Source organism: Cibotium barometz, chromosome 33 (genome assembly GCF_041138505.1).
Source record: "Cibotium barometz isolate CiBa-2024 chromosome 33, ASM4113850v1, whole genome shotgun sequence".
NCBI classification, from domain to species: Eukaryota; Viridiplantae; Streptophyta; class Polypodiopsida; order Cyatheales; family Cibotiaceae; genus Cibotium; species Cibotium barometz.
The window spans coordinates 44170499-44196013 of record NC_141078.1 but is presented as its reverse complement, the minus strand read 5'-3'; the positions used below and the strand labels follow the sequence as shown (position 1 = coordinate 44196013).

The following is a 25515-nucleotide window of genomic DNA, read 5'->3' as shown; positions in this document are numbered from 1 at the left end:
AGGAGACAGAGGACACCTGGCTTTCGGACACCACGCCTATGCCAGAGAGAGATGACAGAGATCAGAGCTCAGTTTCACAGAGAGGGTGCGGAGCGACTGGCTCGCTTCAGAGCACACCCAGGCATGTTCTTCAGGGAGCTGTGGACACCCCCTTCACTGATGTATACCATTTTATACCCCCAGTATGGTACAGGATGGAGCTAGCTAGGTTGCATATCATGATTGTATACTCCATGCATATAGCTTTGCATTCTCCTCGTAATAGAGCTCCATCCCCTGCACACCCAGATTCAGCTTTTTTATTCAGTACTTTTTCATTTTGTTGGGATGACAGAGGATACCCCATACAGGTACTCCGATTTGTCTCATAGGCCGAGTTCGGTCTTTTGGAAGACGTTAATAAAATCTTTATTTCTTTCTCTCATATATCCCTCTTATGGCACTGGATGGAGTTAGACATAGATCTGCATAGCATGCTTGTACTACCCCTTCAGCATATAGAGATGCATCTTGCCTTAGCACTCCATCCACACATCCCCACCCCCCTTATATTGTTTGTATATGGGCTCCACCGATCCATGATGATTCACAGTTGTATCCAGACACATGCACACTTTTTCTTTTGTTTCTTTTCTTCCGATGACCGGAAGAACACAGTTGTATTATTTTTTTGTCTCATAGGCCGACTTTGGCCTCTCGTAGACGTTAATATATCTTTCTTTCTTTCTTTCTCTCTCTCTCCTCCCTGCTTGTGGGAAGGGCCGCAGAGTAATCTCGAGGAATGGCCCAAGTCTCCAAGAGAAGCTCGAGCCCCTCGAGACGGCAATGAAGGCACTAATCAAGGAGAAAAAGAAGACATCCGATTCCAACCTCAATGAGGTGGAGAACAAACTACACCCGCACATCATGGCCCTGGAAGCACGGGTCACGGACCTTGAACAAGAGAACACAGCACTCAAGGAGGAGGTGAGTGCATTGAAAGTGGAACTGGTAGCCGTCAAGAACACCGAGAAGGAAGAAGGGGAGATCAATGGCAACACTCTCACGGCCATGAAAGAAGAGATCTCCAAGGAGATCACAAAGGACATGGAGGGAAAACTCGAAGCCAAGCAATCAAGATGGGTTGAGGTGGTGAAGAAGAACATCCGTAAAGAAGTGAGGGAGGAGACTCAAAGGGAAGAGCACCAAATCAATCACACCACCATTGAGGAGGAGAAGATGAAGCATGCCCGCTGCCTCAACATTCGAGTCACAGGTATAGCCGAGACACTCCACTCCACTCCCGAGAAAGATGGACAGCTTCTATGCATGAAGCTGGGCTACAGGGAAGAGGACCCTCTCCCCTTCACCAAAGCATGGAGAGCCGGGAAAGACTCAACACGCAAGCGAGCCCTCATCCTACAGTTTGCAAGAGAGACGGAGAGGGTCACCTTCATGAGGAAGAGGGTGATTCTACGAGGATTACAGGGAGATCCCATCTATTTGGATGACGACCTTACAAGGATGCAAACAGAACACAGGAAAACATGCATGCCGAGAGTCCTACAGGCCCGGAAAGAGGGCAAGAGAGCATTATATCGCGATGGCCGTGTCATCATCGATGGCAAGGCCACCCATTAGCGCCAGGCAGCCTATGGGACATCAGCTACGGAGGATCCAGATTCACAGAGACACCCAGCAGTTTGGAACTGCAATGGAGCACTTTGGACACATCTTGGGAGGATGGAGGAGGTCATGGAGGGACGGGACATCATACTACTTACACTGACACACCAGAGCCCAGAGAGGGGGCTACCCAAAATAGAGGGCTATCAGTGGGAATTTACATACAGGGGGACCACACGGCAGAGCACATCGAGAGGATCTGGACGTATAGCGGTACTCTTCAAGCGAGAGCTACAGGAGCACCTACAAGTGGTAGCACGTGACCAGGAGGCTAGATACATGTGGATTAGACTGCAGCTCTCAGCAGACAGGGTGTTATACATTGCTCTATGCTACTTCTCTCCTAGAGGATCGAAATATGCCATGACAGCACACGATGAGAGTAGAGGCGAGGAGGAGGACACAGGGCCATTGGGAGAGTCACCATATGCAGCCCTTCAGATGAGATCATACACTACTCCAACCTGGGGGAAGTCCTCCTTATGGGGGACTTCAATGCATGGACACAGAGCCGACAGTGTGACATTTATGATTTCGAGCACCCCGAGGTGATGCACACACTAGAGGTGGAGGACACAATACCTTGCAAGGTGTTAGAGGACATGGGGCTGGATAACACCAGATATGGTCATCACTTACTTGAGCTGGGAGCGCGACACCATCTCGTTATTTATAATGGGATAAGACAATGGCAGGATTCAAGAGCACTGACATGCTTTCCACGATCAGGGGGGGTAGCACAGTGGACTACATCATGGGGTCCATGGAGACCACACAGGCAGTGACATCTTTCACCATCCCCCCCTGTCCTATTGGTGCGGATCACACGTACCTCTTACTGTCACTGGCGAGCTCCACACGAGCACCCACACAACCCACACAGGCATCGCATACAACTTTCTACTTTACCCATGACTTGGCAGACATATATGAGCATCATGTATATGACGGGCTATTCCAGATGGATCCCCTGTCACCTCTAGACACACTCACCACCCACCTGTCATCTCTACTACATACGGCCGCCACCCGCAGCTTCCCCCATCATACACATATTGTACACACAGATAGATCTGGGAGCATGCCCCAGAATCAGTGGTATGATGATGAGTGCTAAGAGCTATATAGACACCTCCGTGCCCATAGAGCACTGGGCACCATTACACAGACAGGCGAGCCGACAGATGAGGATCCTCACACGCCGTAAGAGGCGTGCATATGAGGAGGCACAGTACTGGGATATATACCACCTACTCATGAGTAGAGATGTAGCCACTGCATGGCGTAGGATGAGAGAGCCTTACTCTCGTACCCTGATTGAGGATCCATACACATGGCACACATATGCAAAGAGCCTCTACCATATTCCTCAACAGCCGCCCATACCACAGCCACACGAATCCCGCCTTACCACCTCTACTTTCTTTACCGCCTCAATGGTAGAGAGAGCTATCCGCCGGTTACAGCATGGGAGATCGGCTGACCACACAGGTATACAGAGTGAGCATCTTATTTATGCAGCTGACACATTGGGACCCTTTGTTGCTCACCTCTTTAATAGGGCACTAGTAGAGGGCCTACCCGCTGAGTGGACTATGCACACCATCGTGCCTCTCCACAAAGCGGGAGACATGCTAGACCCCAGCAACTACAGGACTATCATGATTGGTCATACATTGGCCAAACTCTATGGCGCAGTGCTCGAGGCAGAGTTGAGCTCATATGCAGAGAAGGAGGGACTGCGAGCACCAGGGCAGGCTGGATTCCGACGAGCTTTCTCCACTATTGACCATATATTCACTCTGAGATGTCTGATTGACCAGGCTAGGACGCGGGAGAAGAGATTATACTGCTGCTTTGTGGATTTCAGCAAAGCATTTGACACGGTGCCACGAGAGAGACTCTTCCAGCGCCTACAATCATTGGGGATCCCATCAGAGATGGTTTGGGACATCTATGCTTTATATGAGCAGGTCTTCGGGCGCATACGATGCCCCAGGGGGGCTATCTGATGTTATTGCTAGCACCATAGGTGTGAAGCAAAGATGCCCACTCTCTCCTACACTATTTGGACTATACATCGATGAGGTGGCTGACTTCATTGGTCACGGTGGTGGGGACGGGGTAGACATCTCAGGTACCACGGTCCACATTATGCTATATGCAGATGATATTATTCTGGTCACAGAGTCGCGGATGGGACTACACCACCATCTCCATGCACTCGATGACTTCTGCACACAGAGGGGGCTTACAGTGAACCTTGGGAAAACCAAGGCCATGATTTTCCACACCTCAGGGCCGGTTCGACGACAGGCCATCTTCACACTAGCAGGAGGACAGGTAGAGGTGGTAGACTCATATGTGTACCTAGGGATTACATTTACGACTCTGCCAGGAAGATTTACTATGGCACAAGCAGCCAGCGATAGACTTACACGAGGGTATGCAGCTCTGGCCATGCTAGAGAGACAGTGTCACCAGGCACACTTCCAGGAGCCCCGCACGAAGGGGTGGTTGTTTGACACACTAGTCACCCCTGCTTTGATGTATGGTGCAACAGTATGGGCACCTGGGCTCGCCACCTCCACATGGTCTCAGATTGAGAGGCCTCAGATTCTCATGCTCTCACGGATGATCCGCAGCAAACCCTCCGTCCCAGATGACATTGTCCGAACGGAGTTTGCTGCACCTTCTATGCTAGTACAGGCCCTCTTCGAGATGATCTGCTTCATACAGAGTATCAAAGATATGCCATCAAATCAACTCTCATATAGAGCTTTGGAGGCGTCTAGGCAGCTCGCAGAGAGTGGAGATAGGAGATCATGGTATTCACAGATGATACAATGGCTCACTCAGCATGGTCTTGACATAGATCACGTGCCACCTTTCCAGTATGATATACATGCACCACACATCCAGCTCTCTCACTGTGAGAGGAACAGAGTCCTTCGCTAGGATTTATGGCAGCGATACACTCAAGAGACTTGGATTACAACCAGTCAGCCTCTACCGCCGAAGATGCTATACTACAAAGATCAGTTTATGCGTATCTCAGCGGATGGATTCATACAGAGACCTGGATACATGGATGTGTACATGCCTCACAGTGCGCGAGTGGTGATTGGCCAGCTCAGAGTGTCATCACACCAGCTTGAGATTGAGGCAGGTAGGGAAGCACAAATCCCCAAATCAGAGAGGATATGCAAACTATGCCAGGAGGAGGTTGAGAGTGAGGAACATTATGTATGCAGATGCACAACATATAGTGTCATTAGAGGGAGATACAGAGATACACCACCATCTTCAGTGGACATCCCTAGATCATGGAGTCCACAGACCAGCGCAGATTTGGCCAGTTCTTGCTAGACACAGCGCCACAGAGAGACACTACTATGGACTCATACCACAGGGAGAGGTGGGCGACAGCTCCAGCTCACTGATTTCTTCCAGAGATCTATCCCAGTGCCTATCCTGACAGAGGAGGGGGTTACACTCCAGCATGCTGCGGACCTCCGAGCCAGACAGGGAGACCTAGAGCACCAGGCTACCAGACTCCCAGACTACATCAGAGGGAGATCACAGAGACACGGGCTCGACATCAACACCATATCCAGGAGTGGCTAGCTCACTTACACTCACACCCGGAGATCATGCTCCGAGGTATTTTTGCCTTGCATCGCCTATGTATCACATATTACACCCCCATTATGGTACTGGTTGGAGCTAGACAGATCTGCATTGCATTCTTGTATACCCTGCGCATATAGGTTGCATAGTGAGCCTCTACTAGTAGTGCTCCATCCATCACACCCCCCCACTAGCTCAGTACTTTCATAGTTTATTTCATGTTCATTTTGTCCCTTTTTTTCTGGACATCCAGAAGACATTGACGGTTGTACATTGATTTGTCTCATAGGTCGAGTTCGGCCTCTAGTAGACGTTAATACAGCTTTCTTTCTTCTTTCTTTCTTTCTCTCTGGAAAAATCCTCCTGCTGCGTGACTTCAATTCATCGACAGCTGGGCTGCAGGTGCACATGTATGATTTTTATGCAGATTCTGTCATGCTTTCAAAGATAGACCACCAACAACAGATGGGGCTACAGCACTCATCCAAACATGCAAGATCTGCTACACATGGCAGATACTTTTTGGATCTGGGAGCCATGCATGAGCTATTTACTTATGATGGGATGTCACGCTGGCTTGCATCGGACAGCCTCACTTGCTTTCAATATGCAGGGGTATCGAGTACTATGGAATACATGATCCAGTCTCTTGATCTTATGGGTGTGTTTCACCATTCCACCACCACCTATTGGGACTGATCACACTTATCTGGCTTTGACCATTTTGTAGGCCTAGGGGTTAGGGTTTACTAAACAACCAGAGCTATAGTGGATGTGTTTGCAGAGAGAGAAAGAAAGAGAGATATATTCAAAGTCTTCAAAAGACCCAAAGGGTCTATGAGACCAAAATTATGTGTACATAGTGTCCATGAAATCTGGTCATGTGGATGAAATAAGAAAAAGCAACAATAAACTAAAACTAAAGCTAAGATCTCAAGCTCTAAGATTATACAATATGAAAAATGTAGATCCATTATGCCAGGTATAGGGTACAATAAGTGAGACTGACGAGTTGGGGGTGGTCGGGATTCGACGGGACGAGGGCGTCTAGCTCTCTAGAGTGTGCATGCTTGATCTGGAGTGACTCCATGGGCTACGAGGGGGGACAGTGGTATAGGCTCCCATATCGGTTGTGATGGGTTGTCACCATTTGGCCACCCAATTGGTCCACCCGTGTTTTCTCATCATGTATGTACATTGGACTGGCGTCCATGGCAGTTGCATATGCCAGGGATTGATGCCACTCATGTGATACTGTGGACTTGGCTTTCCACTAGGACTTGTGCCTATGTGTACATGTCCAGAAATGCCTAAAGGATCGGTGTTCCATTGGATCTAGTACCTCGTATACTTGCTTGGAGCACGTCTATTTTTGGTATAGCCTCATGAACGGGGATTGTCCATAGCAATGCTGCATTGCATAGCATCTTTATGTGCTTGCTTGCAATTGAAATTGCATGTTGTTTTCATGCTTGCCTGACCAATGTGCAGTTCCGGGTAAGGGGATGCCTGCCCGTGAACCGTGCGTCTAGCTCTTTGTTGACATGGTTATGTGGCATGTGACAGGTGGTAAGTATTGGTCATAAACCTAGCCTTCGGAATTAGCACTAATTTATAAGTGAGTGTGTACACACTTCATTAAATTTTGGGCGACGAAAACTCACTTATAAGTTATGACCAGCCCTGTGTTCACACACTGATGTCCCGAGGTGGACTAAACCCAATGCCCACCGCCCAAACCTTATCCCCTTTGTACAAAGGGAGCAACGAGCCATGTGTCTGTTCTAGCTTGCACCACAAGGCACTTGTTCTCTCTACTTGACACCTAGAGTGGACAACTCACCATATCTCTCTTCCCTCTCTCATTAGAAGTAGGCGCCCCCTTCATGAGACCTATGTGGCTGTAATTTCTGCACTTTTCTCCTTCCCAACTCCATAGCCAAGCTTGCTAGTGTGTTTTCCAAGCTTCCAAGAGTGTTTCAGGTGGTATTCACTCTCCCACACATTCCCGATGAACTGAAATTCAAAAAAATAGCTCTTATTTTTGCTGTAATTTCTGGTCTTTTTGCTGAAAACCCTAATTTCAACCTTCCTTTCTCAAGTTGAACCATAGCGGAAGCTTTCCCAGGATTCCCTTCATCCTCTTGAAGAATTTTGTCGTGAAAGATTGTAACAAATTGAAGATTTCAACATTCCAAACGCTTCCATCGCAAAGACTTTTGCTGTCATCCACTCTACTTGCAATTGGTAAGCTTTGATGCTTAATTATGGAAGCAAGTAGCAAGTAGCAAGAGGGAGGAACCGGACTCCATGATCACATACCTTGTGTAGTGTTCTCTTGTCTTACATGCTCTCTTGCAGATTGTTGCTACCATGTGTTGGTGGAACAATAGAGAGCAGATGGTAGGGAACATGGGCACTTGAGAGGGTAGTATGAGTTGCAAGTCTACACCGACAACCATATTGTTTGAAATATTGTATTCATATGCATTGGTATGGAAATCTAGTCAGAAATGCCAATGACACTATGTACTTGTCTTCCAAGATCAATATACTTTATTTGAGGGAGGAGCCGGCTGTTCCGGCTCATTGTGCATCTCTTGTCAATTCAGTAAATTACTTCTCATATTAAGCATGTTGTCCATTAAATCTTGGTGTATTTAAGTATAGTGATTAGCATTATGTCAACCAAGTTACATGGGCTCTGGTGCCTCCCTATCCACCCCTCTAGGTTGGAAAAAACTGGTGATGGTAAGCTGAGAGGAGGGTTGTTGGGGGCAAGGATCTCTGAGTAGTGACTCTCAGTGTCGGCTGAGCTCCAATAGGAAGAGTCTAAGGCACCTCTGATTTGGGTACTCCATGATCCGCAATAAGGAAAGCCCACCTCAACCCTGCTACCCATGTAAGTGGTCTATGTACCACCTACAACAGGGTAGGAGGTGTGTAATACCATAACCTTGATTTTCGTAAGGTTGCTTGAGAGCCCCCTCTATGTACAAAAATTCGGTAAAGTATCCATGTGCTTCCTATCCCTTCCTCAGAATCTGCAATGAGTACAATATCATCAGCATATAAAAGGATGGAAACAAAAATACCTCCTAGTAAGGCTCCTCCGCCTCCGATTTTGTCAATAAAGTCTGAGATCTCATCTATATAAAGTCCAAAGAGGGTCGGGGATAGTGGGCATCAGTAACTATTTTGCCCACCTAGCTCTATTTCACATGATGAAACACATGCCCGAACACATGGACAGGTTGATGAAAGCATGGGAACAAGAATTATGCAGTTGGCTCAAGAAAAAGCACCAGTTTTGGTAAAACACGCCTCTGGTGTAAACCAAAGTGCGGTAGACTTGCAATCACCCAAACACAGTTGTAATCTAGCAAATAAGACAGATAAAAGGGAGTTAGAGTGCTCCTACACAAAAAGAACGATGACACCTGCTGGCCCCAAAGCTTGGTGCCCCTTTCGGTATTTCTTTATTCAAATTCAATGGAAGAGTTTAACTACATACATCATGGCCATTCATGGCTTATACATATGCTTGCCCAAACTGCCAGTCCTCTGGACCTCTTAGCATAGAGGTTTCACATAGCCCTGTGCCCCAAAACACCACAGTGGTATTCACCTCTAATCAGCCAAGATAGTATATCCATGAGGCCCTATAAACACGGTCAATTTTCGCATGCACGTAGCCAAAAACACAGCCCTGAAACAGTCCGTGAACCCTTCCTGAAACATTCAATTGTTGCTCCTGTTTCTGCCCTCTTGGGCTGCAAATTCCTCCTTTCACAGGGAACCGGGAGAAGAACCCCCGAACAGCCCTCTGACTGGAAGAAAGGTAAGCTATGTACTCCTTAGGCTCGCATGCGTGTGACCAAAGCAGCCATCATCCTTGCCTCAACCTCTATCTTCACCAAGACCGATCGAGAGAAAGAAAGAAAGATTTTATTAACGTCTTCCAAATGACCGAACTCGGCCTATGAGACAGATCAATGTACCTGTGTGGGCTATCCTCTGTCATCCCAACAAATGAAAAAGTACTGAACTAAAAAGCTGAATCTGGGTGTGCAATAAGTACAATGAGTGGGGGAGGGGTGGAGCTCTACTACTAGGAGAATGCAAAGCTATATGCATGGAGTACACAATCATGATATGCAACCTAGCTAGCTCCATCCTGTACCATACTGGGAGTTTAAAATGGTATACATCAATGAAGGGGGTGTCCAGCTCCCTAAAGAACATGCCTGGGTCTGCTCTGAAGCGAGACAATTGCTCCGCACCCTCTCTGTGAAACTGAGCTCTGATCTCTGTCATCTCTCTCTGGTATAGCCGTGGTGTCCGAAAGCCAGGTGTCCTCTGTCTCTTGCGGGCTCTGAGTGTCTCTGCTCTCTGGAGAGTAATTCCCTGCTGTGTAGGGGCTGGGAGTGGGGTGGATCTCTGAAAAAATGTAGTAATATGAGGTTGTCTACATGGTGCCACTACCATAGCCCAAGCACAAGGTTTGCCAAGAAGATATCTTTCCACCCAAAGTGCAGACAATCAGCTCGCAATAACATGCATCCTACCTGTCATGGTGCCAAGTCTGCATAAGCTTTCTCCTAACCATCCGGCCACACATGGCCAATATACAGTGTCTAAACTAGGGACTGGTCGTGGGTGCTTGAATACTCAAACACAACAATGGCTACTCCTCACATACAAAATAGAGCAACATGTGTCACCTGCCCAGTGATAGTGATTGTTAAAAGTAGTGTGTGATAAATGTGTAATGACAAACTTTGAGGTTTATGATCAAATGTAATAAGGTCATTTACATGGTTGATAAGTGATATGATGAGATGCACATGTAGGGTGATGTGAAAGGTCATGGGATGTTCACATGAAAGGTGATAACTGCCTCCACCTTTATCTTGTAGTCGTGCACAAAACAATGTAATTGGGGCATTCTCAAATAATATGCAATAAACGTCTTTTGCTTCTTTGTCTACTTGCGCATCACCATGTGAGAGAGAGAAGGAGAGAGAGAGGCCACCCATTTAAGCCAACATTTTGGTATCAGAGCAAGGCGCTCTCCTCCTGTGATCCTGGGTAAGCAATCTGTGTATGTGCAGCATAGGGGTAGGTAGCAAGGATAAATGCATTAGTTTTTGAACCTCTGTAGATGGTGTTTGTAGGCCATGTTTAATAGAAGGCATAGAGACGTCCAACCTCTCTGTTGACGCGCGTAAAAGGCAGCCCAGCCATCAGCTGAGAAAGCCAAAACCTCACGCCTATGAGCCATAAAGCAGCAGCATCGGTGCACCATCCTTTGCAACGAAGTGCAGTTAGCTGAAAACAAGGCAAAAGCAAGCAAGCGAGCGTTGAAGCACCAATCCACTGCTACTCGTCAAGCAGAGTAGCCCATGAAGTAGAAGAGTTGCCAAGCAGATCACCGACTTGCAGAGAAAAAAAAGGTTTAATTTAAACAAAAAACTTAATTTTCTAAGGTTAAAAATTCACCTTTTAATCTCCAAGAGGCTGTTCACATGCAAGAGTTGATTAGTTTCATGTAAAAATCCCCACGGCTTCATCTCCATCAACTCCAGGCTCATCCATTCTCATGGAGAAGATAAACAGGATGAATTTCCATGCATGGAAGCCATTCTTGATGAGCGGGATTTACTCAAAGTGGTCAAGTCCAAGATCCAAAAAGAAGACCCCGACAAAGATGAACCAGATTTAGTAAGAAAAGACAACAAAGCTCAAACATTAATCTTTCTCGACATTGAAGATACTCAACTAAAGCATGTGGCGCGTTTCAAAACGTCACAAGAAGTGTGGCAAGCTCTTGGTAACAAGCATAAGAGTAAGAATGATTCCAACAAAATTCTCAGTAAAAAGAAGCTCTTTGATACACAAATGAAAGAGGATGAAGACATGGCAACACATCTAGCATTGATGGGATCATTATTTGATCAACTCACAATTCTGCAATAAGCTACCATCGTTTGAGCAATTTGCTTCTATGTTTGGTGCACTCATTGATGAACAATCATATGGTTCTAAGTTCTAACCTATGTTTTCAAGAAGAGGCAGGAGGGAAAGGCAAAGAAAAGTTTTCAAACTCAAGGGTGCATGCATTGTTCTCAAAAACATATAGTCAAAGCCATGGAAAACAAAGCAAAGATGCGGCTAGGAGGACACTCATGTACATAAAGTCCACAGTACATTATAGACTTCCCTATGAAGTTGGGATACAAGTATAGGTACATGGGTACTGTCACCAGTCTGGACATTTCCCAGTATGAAAGGGGTCTGGTGGACTCAAGGATGTCTAAATATTTGGAAAGTACAAGCTTTGGGAATGGGGGATTATCCTAAAATACAAAGGACCGCACTCCTAAAATTTAGGAGAGTTGCTATTTTTGGCCCGACTCCCATGGAAATTCTGTTTGCGTCATTACATCTCGAATTGAGCCGATACCAAGAGTTGGCAAAGTGCCTATGACAGAATGTCTACCAGTTGGGATATTTTTAGAGAGAGAGTTTATGGAAGGACCCATCTCTTAGATTGGGACATGTGGCAAGAAAGTGGACCAAAGTGAGACAAGTGACCTGACACTTGTTAGAAAGTGGATCAAAGTGAGACAAGTGGCCTCACACTTCTCACTTCAGCTATTGTGTGGCTCTCCTCTTCATTTTAGCCTTCTCTTGCCATTTTAGCTCATGGGAGGCCCAAATCTATAAATTGGAGCCCTCTCTCTTCATTAAGAGAGGCTCTCTTGCTACACACTAGCCTCTACCACCGTTACAGGCTGCCCTAATGATGGCTACTCTCTCTCTCTCTCTCTCTCTTGAAGGCTGCCCATGAAGAATACCGGCTGTTGGGGACTGTTTTGGAGGTTTCCATCGCGAAGAAATATTGAAGGCAAGGGTATCTAATCATTTATTATGATTTCCAGCATTTGTACTTGTTGCACTAGCCCTTGCACCTGCTGTACCAACCATTGAACTGGCTGTACCACCCATTGTACCAACTGTACCAGCTTATGTACTTGCTGTACTAGCCACTGTACTTGCTGTACTAGTCATTGTACATGCTGTACCAGCATTTGTACTTGTTGTACCTATTGTACCAACCACCGACTGTACCAACCACTGTACCTGCTATACCAACCACTGTATCGACTGTACAGCCATTGTACCTACTGTACCGGCTGAATGGAGAGTTGTACTTGCTGTACCAGCTCTATTGCATGAAGACCCGTGGCTTTTGGGGAGGAATCAATACCCACACGGAGGTATATGGATTATGTTGTTGGCTCGGCATTTCTACAGCCTATGTTCTGGCTCAGTTGCCTTGTGTTGGGCTGTGTTATGGCATTTGTATATGGATAATCCGGCATCTCCCGTGGGGAGAGTAAGGCCCTCAAAGCTTGTACATGATATTATTCTCCTTGGGTAATAAAATACTCCAAGGGGGGGGGGGGGTGTCAGCCCATTCCGGCCTCTATGCGGTGTCACACGTGCAAGCTCCATTTTCAGCATTTGTGGATGTTTTGTCCAGCTTTTATCTTTTATGCAAAGTGATGATGGATATGTGTTAAGGTTATGGCCATGTTTAAATGTTTTAATATGCATTGATGGTATCAACAAGTGTGTCAAAGGCCCTAGTCCCCCGGGCACCCGCCGCGAGTTACATTGGTATCAGAGCATAGACTTCCTTTTATCAATAAGGAAGAGAAAAGATCTCAAGTGGGGACCACACTTACCATCATTGCTGTTAAGCATGGCCAGCCGCTTCATAGCTTATGAAGCAAGAGCATGAGCAGTAGACAGCTTGTTGGTGTAAGGATTTATGAATTCACAGAATTTATCTTGGAAGTATGGAGTTGGCTTTATGAGCACACGTTTAGCACTCTTTCCATATGGATATTGTGGATTATATTATCAAGCTTACAGGAGATATATCTCAGGATATCTTAAGGATATAGTGACGAGATATTTCTTTTGGCTTCATGATCAACTTGGCAAAGAAAAGCTATGTATACTTTGAGTTTGCAAAGTTGGTGCTTTGCTATTTACTATGAAGTGTTTTTGATGTTCACTAACCCTTGTATAGCCATGCAAGGAGAAAGGTGGTGTTGTTTGCCTTGAGATGGTTTTAGGGAAACATTGTTTATGGCTCCCTCTAATGGGATGAATTCTTTTCATGGCTCCCTTTATTGGAATGGATTATATCTATGGAGATTTCTTTCTTGGACGAGATTTATATAGATATTGGGCTTCACAAGCAATTTCTATGGACGAATCTGTCCGAGTTTATAGAGAAGAAATCTTTGGATATCTCATGGATATGATGCTTTTATGGATAAAGTCCACCTCTACTCCAAGGTGTGTGGTTAGCACGGAGTATGTAGTAAGAGTTATGGTATACAAGGATTATGGTATACACGTCTATGGATTCTTGGACTTCTTTTTTAGGAATTTGGATCTATCCTCAGGTTTATGGATTATTCTTTTTGGCTCCCTTTATTTGGGATGCATTGGACTTATGAAACTCATGGTTCACATACCCTGTGTAGTGTTCTCTTGTTCTACGTGCTCTCTTGAAGATTGTTTCTACCATGTGTGGGTGGAACAATAGAGAGCAGATGGAAGGGAACATGGGCACTTCAGAGGGTAGTGTCGACACAACATACCGTGTGTAGTGTTCTCTTGTCCTGCATGCTCTCTTGAAGATTGTTTCTATCATGACCGGGTGGAACAATAAAGAGCAAATGGAAGGGAACATCGGCACTTTTGAGAGGGTAGTGTGAGTTGGTGGCCGAAATGCCTACAAACTATTGGTGGCCGAAATGCCTATAAACTATGTGTAGCAGAAATGCTTATGGAACCCCAGGTTATCTATGCCTGCGAGTGATTGTTTTATCTTGTTACTTGAGCCCACCTCTCATCCAAGGTGTGTGGTCAGAGTACCAACACAGAGTGCAAGTGGTAAAGTGGACATGACGCCTGGTTGGCACAGGACTTATGTCTATGCCAAGGGTCATGTGGACCGATGCCTTGTTGGTAGGAGACTTATTTTGTCTCGCCCATTTACTTGGGACATGATTATGATATCTGGAGTTATGGGACTATTTTTCTCTCGCCCATTTATCTTGGGACATGATTTTGATATTAGTATTATGGAGACTTATTTAGTCTCACCTATTTCTTTGGGACATGGATTCTTCAGTTATATTGGAATTTTGAGACTGTCTCGTCTTGCCCACTTGATGGGACATGATTATATCTTGAATATGTGGCTTGAAGCTTAAAGTTACGGACAACTTTTTAGAAACTGGGAAGGATGTCGCCAGCCTGGACATTTCCCAGTATGAAAGGAGTCTGGTGGACTCAAGGATGTCTAAATATTTGGAAAGTACAAGCTTTGGGAATGGGAGATTATCCTAGAATACAAAGGACCACACTCCTAAAATTTAGGAGAGTTGCTATTTTTGGCCCGACTCCGATGGAAATTCTGTTCGCGTCATTACATCTCGAATTGAGCAGATACCAAGAGTTGGCAAAGTGCCTATGACAGAATGTCTACCGGTTGGGATATTTTTAGAGATAAAGTTTATGGAAGGACCCATCTCTTAGATTGGGACATGTGGCAAGAAAGTGGACCAAAGTGAGAAGTGACCTGACACTTGTTAGAAAGTGGATCAAAGTGAGACAAGTGGCCTCACACTTCTCACTTCAGCTATTGTGTGGCTCTCTACTTGTCATTGTAGCCTTCTCTTGCCATTTTAGCTCATGGGAGGCCCAAATCTATAAATTGGAGCCCTCTCTCTTCATTAAGAGAGGCTCTCTTGCTGCACACTAGCCTCTACCACCGTTACATGCTACCCTAATGATGGCTACTCTCTTTCTCTCTCTTGAAGGCTGCCCATGAAGAATACCGGCTGTTGGGGACTGTTTTGGAGGTTTCCATCGCGAAGAAATACTGAAGGCAAGGGTATCAAATCATTTATTATGATTTCCAGCATTTGTACTTGTTGTACTAGCCCTTGTACCTGCTCTACCAGCCATTGAACCGGTTGTACCACCCATTGTACCGACTGTACCAGCTTCTGCACTTGTTGTACCAGCCAATATACCTGCTGTGCTAGTCACTCTACATGCTGTACCAGCATTTGTACTTGATGTACCTACTGTACCAGCCACCGTACCGGCTGTACCAGCCACTGTACCTGCTGTACCAACCACTGTACCTACTATACCAGCCATTGTACCTACTGTACCGGCTGAATGGAGAGTTGTACTTGCTGTACCAGCTCTATTGCATGAAGACCCATGGTTCTTGGGGAAGAATCACTACCCACACGGAGGTATATGGATTATGTTGTTGGCTCGGCATTTCTACAGCCTATGTTCCAACTCAGTTGCTTTGTGTTGGGCTGTGTTACGGCATTTGTATATGGATAATCCGGCATCTCCCGTGGGGAGAGTAAGGCCCTCAAAGCTTGTTCATGATATTATTCTCCTTGGGTGATAAAATATTCCAAGAGGGAGGTCGGCCCATTCCAGCCTCTATACGGTGTCACACGTGCAAGCTCGATTTTCAGCATTTGTGGATGTTTTGTCCAGCTTTTATGTTTTATGCAAAGTGATGATGGATATGTGTTAAGGTTGTGGCCATGTTTAAATGTTTTAATATACATTGATGGTATCAACAAGTGTGTTAAAGACCCTAGTCCCTCGGACACCCGCCGCGAGTTACAGGTACACAGATACAAATTGGGCTAGTAGTGTGTCAGATAGGAGATCTACTAGTGGCTTTATGTTCACTTTTGGGAGTGGTGTTGTTAGCTAGAGCAGCAAGAAGCAGACGATGGTTGCTTTGTCGAGTAAACAAGCTAAGTAAAGGGGCGCTACTATGGCGACGTGACATAGCTTGGTTGCAAAGCTACTTGCGAGCCCATGGGATAGGGCAATTAACATTTATAGTGACAACATGAACAGCATACAATTGGCTAGTAACCCAGTATATCAATAAAGCACATTGAGATGCATCATCATTTTGCGAGGGTGAAGGTTCTAGCATGTAATGTGGATTTTGTTTGTCAGCACGGAGAATCATCAAGTGACTGACATCTTCACAAAAGCACTAGTAGGTACAGAGAAGCTTCACAAATTTAGAAGTTTAATTGGATTGCATGGTATGGAGTTGAGATCGAGGGGGAGTGTTGAGATATCTAGCTCAACTAGTGTGGATAAGGATGATACACCTCAATGACAGCTCCACACTTACACCACTCGCATGGTTGGTGAGCTTACGGTTGATATGCCACCGGTGGTTTAAAGATTGTGACAGCCCATTGGTTTACTAGAGTTATGGCATAGTTATAGCACCAACTCATATAGTCGGGTTCACACTATGGACTTTGTATGTTTTAGTCGTAGAGAACTTTGCCTTATAGTATGTACTCTTATCTTTATGTTGTGGTTAAAAAGAAGTAAGAAGCTTCTCTACTCGTGTGTGTGTGTGTGTGTGTGTGTGTGTGTGTGTGTGTGTGTGAGAGAGAGAGAGAGAGAGAGAGTGTTTGTGTGAAGAAGTTTGCTTGCAAGAACCTCAAGCTCAACCTCTTCCCTACATTCTTCTCACCCCTCCCCCTTTCCCCTCCCACAAGTACCATAGTTGCTCCTCACTTGACCGGATCTGATAGGATCTCTCTTGTTTTAGGTTGGCATGATACGGTAATGTACCGAGAATCAATTCATGGGCATCCAGTGTCCATTTCCTTAATGAATGAGTCTCGGAGAGACATCATCAAGGTACGTTGGTTGGGCAGTTGAAGCTGCCTAAAGTGGTGGACACCAATGGCGTGGTTTTGGCGATGACTTTGAGAGCCAAGCGTAAGAAATCAAACCAATACCAAGTCTCCGAGTCATTGGAGGAGATCCCTTTGTCTTTTGGGGAGTTTCTTGGTCGTCGAACATTCAAAGTGGCACCTTTAGACTAGGTGGATTTTACTCTTGGCCACCCTTGGTTGTTTGTTCAGAAGGGGGTAGTCTACTAAAATAAACATGGGTTGACATTCCAAGATGCTTCTTACCGCCAGTTGGAGGTCGTTTGGAAGGTTGCAATCACTCACAAAACCTATCACGTGTGCTTCCGCTCCCTAGGTTAAGCAAGTGATGTGCAATGGTGGATGGGCATGCATGATGTATGTCCAGAATATAGTATCCGATGAGCTGGACAGAATTGAGGAGGATTAGAAGCATATTTACGACCAGTATAGTCACGTTTTCAGCTCCCAGTTACCAGATGAGTTGCTACCATCCAGTAGCTAGAGGAGATATTGGTCAAAAAATTCATCTATCTTAGCTCCTTGCCTTGGAGCTCTGGTCCTCTTGGTCAAGAAGAAGGACGGGAGTGCACACCAGTGAGTTGATTATCATATGCTCAACAAGCTTACCACCAAGAACGATTTCCTCTTTCACGCATTGACGACTTGTTGGATCAGCTCATAGATGCAAAGTGATTTAGTAAGCTAGAGCTAAATATTGACTATCATCACCTGTGAATTTGGATTGAAATGGACAATTCAAAAGACCGCATTTTGGACATCTTTTGGATTCCCATAAATTTCAGCCATATTTGGGATATTTTGTGTCTTCAGATGACACTGTCGTCTTCAACAAGTCCAAGGAGGAACTTGATGTCACCGAAATCGGGGACCCAGAGCGATAGACATACACTTCAAATACCAGAGCATGAGAGCGCAGCGGAAGAATCATAAACAATATAATAACACTGCACTCAGCCGGAACGGCCAGCCCCCCATAGGAACTTCTTTATTGAGAGAGAAGCTTTTACAACAATAAACCAAGGTGTGGGTGCATAAAGCAGTGGATTTTCCACAAAGCATACAGCAAATCTCTTGCCTAGATCTCTCTCCAGTGCCAAGATAAAAACAGCACCAAAAAGCCATCCAAAAACTATCTCAAAACAGTCCCATGAATCAACTCATAAACAGTCCATAAAACAGCCCGGTACGGAGCCAGAAACAGCCCCGAACTCCACACCAAAACAACCCCAAAACGGAGCTCCAAATCAGCCCCATAAGAGCTCTCAAAACTGTCTCATATTCCTCCAAAACAGCCCCAAAAGTGTCGCCACCAGAAGGCGGCTCATGAAGAAGAAATACCAACAGCTGCCAGCGCTGGAGTAGGAGAGAGAGAGAGCAGCTATAGTCGGCCAGATTGGTGCTAGCGCATGCGGCAAAGTTTGGCCTAAAAGATCGCTTCTGAGCATAAGCAGCATGGGATTTTTATCATTTAAAGTGACTTATAAGGTCTATAAGTCAGTGTGTTCACACATCATTAAACCCGGGCTGGACTTATTATTATTTTGGGCATGCTTATGTGGACAAAAGGAGGCGCCTTCATGAAACTTGGGCATCAAGCTAGGAAAAGCATAAAGTTGATATTTTGGGCCAGCCCACCTATTTTTGGCTTAAAGGAAAAGCATGGGGCTCATATTAGACTAGTAAACTCTATTAAAGAGGCAAAAAGGAGGGGTAAATGCTTCAGCTTTCTTTTGTGGAGAAATCCCCGTTCACACCTTGGTTCTGCTCAGTGTGTGAAACACTGGTCAGGATAGCATCTCTACTAGAACACAATTGCCTAGGATCTGCAAGTCTTGCACAGGGTCCAGCACAAGTAGCCCCATCAGTTTAGTGTCATGTTTGCAGCATTACTAGTACTTTTTGAATTAGGCCTTTAAATATAACTGGGCGTGCTGAGTTATCTATGGCCAACATTTGATTCACACCACATCAGAATAATATTCGTTAATTTTCAAACTTTATCCACACAAACACTCAATTAGCATTAATCAAATCCTCATTTCAAAAGAGACAAATGCTCCAATGATCCTCATAGCTCACCTACAAGAATGCCCGCCGTCAAATGCAGAAGGCATAAGTATGCATCCATGATGGCTTGCTGTCCAATCATCAGAAGAGAAACTTTGGCAGCTCCCTAGGGTAAAACAGGCAACAACAAGCTAAATGACAAGTAGAAATTTGTCTAAAATACTAGCAATTGAAAAAAAACATAGAAGATCACGCATAACACAGAGACCCAACTATTACATTAAAACCTACAAACATGAGAGAGAAGAAGAAGAAGAAGAAGCTCTTTTAACGTCGTAGGAACAATCCCAAGAGACCAAATATGATCTATCCGACGGGAGTGAGATTCGAACACAAGACGTGTTGAATAACAACTCCATGAGCTAACCAATCTACCACACCTTGGTAGAGAGAGAGAGAGAGAGAGAGAGAGAGGTTGTACGGATTGTGTGTTGCTGTGATCCATTTGTTTGATTAAGCACAAAACCTGCAAGAAGGAAATCTACAAGAAAATTTGTAAAGGAAAACTTTCCATTCAAACCATACATGATACATACAATGCTGAAAAGACTTTTTCTTTTTAATATGCCATGCAACAATATATATATATATATATATATATATATATATATATATATATTAGCAAGTCAAAATTGAAATTGTCTCTTTTTTGTCTAAAATGCAGCCCATAAAGAAGGATACAAATGTCACCATCAAGGTGTAATTCACAGCTTTGTTATAGTAAAGTTCTACATTTATGGACGTTGCATTTAAAACTACAGATGAAAAGCAGGCATCATCATTCTCGATTGTAGCACTTTCCACCAATCCTTGCATTTGATAAGCCTGATGATCACGATCACCATCTGCATTATCACTATCACCTTTTGTCAAAACTCAATGTGACTGTAGAATGTAGATAGGAAATTGAACATGTAAAGAGAACAAGACAACCAATAAGAGATAGTTTCAGTTAAAAAAAGAGCAAGTGCAAAAAAAAAAATACATGATAACGACCAAAAGACAAGCAAACCAACGCAAAGATAGAGCTTGCTATCAACACAAGTCAGTGCATCCCTGCTCATACTTGGAACTAATGATCTTGCTCAGTAGGAAGATTGCATTCTTCATTTTTTAATCACATTTTGTTTTCCTTTTTTTGAACTCATGGGCTCGTCTAGCCTTTCAGCTGCAAAAAGTGTACCACACTATCTATCATTAGGAACAGCTGAAACTTGATCGCTGTCAGCTTTCACATCCTCAGGGCTGCCCACAGCCTGCCCAATCCTGACTAGTCTAGCCTTGTTCCTGCTTTTCCCCAAACGCAATGTCCCGCACTTCCAACAATGGCCAACAGTGTCTAGAAATAAACAGCACCAGCTTCTTGCTGCCTTTTGGTTCCCAGCCTGCAACACACTGCATCTGGGCACTGGTTGGTTAATCTGTCATTGGCATGCACCTACAAACCCTGTTCAAACCCTAATCGTCACTGATCTCTTAACAATCAGCTCAAGGTTCGCAATGGTCTCTCAATTTAGCGGCCTCAATAGTCATGGGCCATGGCACATGAGGCATGACATCCCCTCCCTTAAACGCGCCCCACCATTGAACAAAGCATTTGCAGCATTATTGCTTTATATGAGTAGGTGGTTGGGAGGGAGATATCTAGTATTACTAGGGTGAAACAGGGCTGCCCGCTCTCCCCCACCCTCTTCAGGCTCTACGTTGATGAGATCTCAGACTTTATTGACAGAGCGGGAGGTGGAGGGGCATCCCTAGCAGGCATACTTGTGTCTATTCTCTTACATGCTGATATTATAGTGCTTATTGCAGACTCAAAAGAGCGACTATATAACCTTGGCAAGACCAAGGTCATGGTCTTCTATACTTCCCCTAGTGTGAGGAAACATACAGAGATCACCCACATGGGCAGCCAGGTGGAGGTAACAAACTCATATGTCTACTTGGGGGTCAATTTCACGAGCTCCGGCAGACGTTCCTCCATGAGACAAGCATCATAGGACAGATTGCCTAGGGGATACGCTGCACTAGCCCTCTTAGAGGGACAGTGCCACCAGACACACTTCCAAAATCCCAGGACAAGGGGCTGGCTCTTTCATACACCAGTGACTCCGGCGACGATGTATGCATCCCTGTTCTGGGCATCCCACTAATCAGCGGCAGATTGGCAGCGCATAAAGCATCCACAGATTTTGATGCTAACCAGATTGATATGCAACAAACCGCACCTATGGTGGCTCGGGTTATGGAGTATCCAGATCAGCGTTGTCTTGGACTCTTCTTGTTGAAGATCTGATGACATAGAGAGTTACTGTTCAAAGATCCTCGGTGTCCACACCCATCTCAATCTACAATCACCAATTTTTCCCGCCCACAAAAGGAGGACACTCAGACGGATAAGGCCACCACAGTAGTGACAAGAGGCCCACCATCTCGCCCATCAACTAGAGTTACCCTGCCTCGTGCCACCACACTCCGAAGAGCCAAACGGCCTCACTCTCTTGGACCTCGAGCACCCCACACTCACCAGCCCCAAATTGACGGACCCTCGCCCGCCACCGAGCATCTATAGCTGTTACCTCATCCCAACTTCTCCTCGGCGCTGCAGATCTAAGGGGCCCTCCTCACCCCCTCCGCCAATGCTGGACATCCTTTATGGACCCTACCACACATCAATGGATAGCTCCCTCTCCACACACGCACCCGTATCCTCTACACCCACTTTTATCCACGATGATGAAGATGGTGATCCTCCATGATGAGGATGACGATGATGATCAAACATATCCACATTTACCAAGCGATTAGTGTTAGCTTTTTTGTTATGTTGTCTTTTTTTTTTTCTATAGACATATTGTACACCTTTTGTCTCATAGACCCGTTGCATCTTTTGCAAGGCGTTAATATCTCTCTCTCTCTCTCTCTCTCTCTCTCTCTCTATATATATATATATATATATATATATATATATATATATATATATATATATATATATATATATATATATATATATATATATTCAGAGAGGGTTTTGGACCACTTTCCAGAGTCATGGGGTACCAGGACCAGAGGTGTTTGGGATTGTTCTTGCTTGAGCTGCGGAGATATAGAGATAGCCTGCTGTCATGTGCACAGTGGGTATCTACCGTGTGCTATACGCATGCAAGACTAGTTTCGAGGCTTGGGGAAGCTTGGAACTAGGCAGGCTGATTGACGAGCTGAGTTAGGGAAATACTAACGGGCGGGCACCCAAGTATGGACGGGCGGCCGGCCAAGTGTGGACGCCCGATGACCGGCCAAGAGCCTATAAAAGGGTGGCCAAGGTTAGTTATTGGATATAGAGAGTCTCGCGAGTTTGTGAGAGCTCTATGGTCTTGGAGCCTGGATCTAGTGCAGACGTGCACCTGCTTTATGCAGCCGAGGCCGGCAGCAGTCTCAAGGCCCGCGAGGGCAGCTTCGTGGCGGTATGGGACGTCACAAGGAGGAGATTGGTCGGTACGTCAACCTAGTTAGCTCAGCTCGTGGCTCGGTGGGGACAGCCAAGTCTGTGGGCTTGCCCACGGCTGTCATGGTTGGGAGGTGAGTCAGGCCTGCACACCCTTGCTTGTTTGTTGTTCGTTTGTTTGCAGGATTCGAGTTTCGAACCAAGATCGATCACGAGGGGATCCGTGGGGATTTGACAGTGGTATCAGAGCATACCTCGTGAACGAGCGAGTCGGTAGGTAGAGAAGATGAGGTCGAGGTATGGTATGTGTTAAAAAACTTGCTGTTTTTTCTGTGCATACTGCAGTTTTCAGAATTTGTATGTGTTTTTTCTTCATCAAAGAAACCCATGTTGATGATGGGAGATGGTAGTTTTAATAGGGTTGATTGCTTTGCAAAGAAGAGGCCTTGTGTGCAGTCGCATGACCTGCAGGGAGAGAAATTGAAAAAAAAAAAGAGAGAGAAAAAGCACGTTGCTTTCGTTGAGCGCATGAGAGAGAGAGCGAGAGAAGAGCTGGCGGGGTTTTGTAGACGTGGCAGCACGCAGGCAAGTTGCAGGCGGGCAGGTGCATCACTTGGCGGACTGGACCTGTAGGGCAGTTGGGCGACCAAGCTTGCCAAGCCAGGCGGCTTGCGCAGCCACCCCAGGCCGGCCAGGCCTACGCAGCCTAGCGCACCGGCCAGGCCAGGCCACGCACAGCCGGCGCCCAGGCCACGCACAGCAGGATGGCGACTAGTCAGCAGCAGCCGACGGCAGGCGCAGGATGGCGACTAGTCAGCAGCCGACGCAGGCGTGGAGGCGTCGGAAAGGAAAAAGCCGGCAGCATGGCGACGTCAGCTCACCACCGTCAGGCTAATCCAGGAGGGAAGCGAAAAAAAAAAACGCAAGTAAAGCATTACGTTTTTTTTTAGTGCTTTCGTTTTTGTTTTTTTAGGAGAGTTTAAATTTTTTTTTTTTTAAAGGTTTAAAAGTCCTCCCTTTTCTAAGGTTTCCAAGGTTTTTATTTATTTTTTAAGTCAAGAGAATATATATATATCCATATATATATATATATTAAAATATATATATTTATATATATATATATATATATATATTCACAAAAAAAAACACAAAAGCTAAAGCAAAAGCTAAGCATAGCTTTTCGAGATTTTTTGGCTTTTGGGAAACCTTTATAAACCCCCTCACGTGGGCTTCTTGCCACACATATCTCTAATTCTCAAGTACTCAAGTTTTCAAGCTCTCAAGCTCTCGAGTTCGCTCGCACTTTCATTGTGCAAAGATCGATTTTTCTCTCCACGTACCCTCTTCACGATGTCGACCCAAGAATCAGAGTTGGAGCCCCTCGTGGAACGCGAAGGCTTGCCGGCTACGGAAGGCACTGATGCCGATCTTTTTGACGAGTTTGTGTCAAAATCAGATTTCCAAGAGTTCAAAGTAGCTCTCGAAGCTTCTTCGTCGGAACGTCAGGCACAAATCGCAGCCCAGATGCAGGCTTTGCAGAACTCCATTGCTCTATTGACCACTACCCTCTCTACTTTCTCGGGTATGGATACCTTGGCTTCTGCTTTAGGCCCCAATATTACTCCGGAACCGTTCGGGGGCGAGCAAAAGCAGCGAACCAAGGAGATCGTGGACACTTGGCTACATAAGTGGCAAGTTCACTTTCAGTTTCATCCATATGATGATGGAAAGAAGATACAGTTAGCAGCAAGTTTCCTGTCCGGCAAAGCTTTGCTTTGGTGGAAGGAACTGAATCCTAAGCCAACGACTTGGGCACAATTTGAAGATATTTTCAAGAAGAAATTCCTCAAGAAAGAGGATGACTACGATGTTGTTGCCCGGTTTTCAGCTTTGACCATGACCTCGCAGCACCTCACTTATGAGGTCTACCTCCAGAAGTTTCGTGACTTGCAGATGAAAGCTACAAATATGGATCCCACTACTCTTTTGGGGTTTTTCGTAGCTGGTTTACCCGACTCGTACCGATTACAGGTTAAAAATAACAAATGTAAAACATTGGACGAGGCCATTCATTCAGCTCGTATCTATGATGATACGATGGTCTCTTCCAAGTCAAAACCCGTTACCGAGCAGGGGAACAAGCATAAAAGAAAGTTCTCCGCACCTATGGCTAACACGACTGAAGGAAAGTCTTCGGACCAACCTTCGAAGAATACAAGTTCGACACCAGCGAAGAAAAAACGACTCCTTAGGGCTTTGAAGCTCAAGAAGGAAGGACGTTGTTTTATCTGTGAAGAAAAAGGACACATGCGTAATGAGTGCCCGAAGAAAAAGGGTACCAAGTCAAACGCAGGACCCAAGCCAAAGGCAGCTAACCAGTTGTCTTTGACAGGTACGTCAATTACTGTACTTTCTCGCCCTAGTACTTGTTCTGATTGTCTGTTCAATTCTAAAGTATTTGGCATGCATGATCTTCTCCGAGTTTATGGAGAAGTGAATGGCCATACAACGTCACAGAGAGACATCATTACAGGCTCAGACAGCTCCAGAGGGGGGACGAAAGACACAGATTACTACATTTTTTCAGAGATCCATCCCACTCCCAGCCCCTACACTGCAGGGAATTACTCTCCGAAGAGCAGAGACACTCAGAGCCCACAAGAGACAGAGGACACCTGGCTTTCGGACACCTATACCAGAGAGAGAGATAACAGAGATTAGAGCTCAATTTCACAGAGAGGGTGCGGAGCGATTGTCTCACTTCAGAGCACACCCAAGCATGTTCTTTAGGGAGCTATGGACACCCCCTTCATTGATGTATACCATTTTATACCCCCAGTATGGTACAGCATGGAGCTAGCTAGG

The 25515-nt window shown here is 45.5% G+C and overlaps 1 protein-coding gene and 1 pseudogene across 2 annotated transcripts in view; one reads left to right on the top strand and one right to left on the bottom strand.

Moving 5' to 3' along the window:
* LOC147619616 (transmembrane E3 ubiquitin-protein ligase FLY1-like) overlaps nt 1-25515 on the bottom strand; it is a 78407-nt gene that overhangs the window by 11958 nt on the left and 40934 nt on the right. For both annotated transcript variants that reach the window (XM_086773293.1, XM_086773294.1), the window contains exons 8-10: nt 19887-20050; nt 19627-19686; nt 19218-19311 (exon numbers count right to left, since the gene is read on the bottom strand). In XM_086773293.1, coding sequence (XP_086629419.1) covers nt 19218-19311; nt 19627-19686; nt 19887-20050 — 318 coding nt within the window. The remainder of the gene's footprint in view (nt 1-19217; nt 19312-19626; nt 19687-19886; nt 20051-25515) is intronic.
* On the top strand, nt 3853-11274 carry LOC147619618 (uncharacterized; annotated as a pseudogene).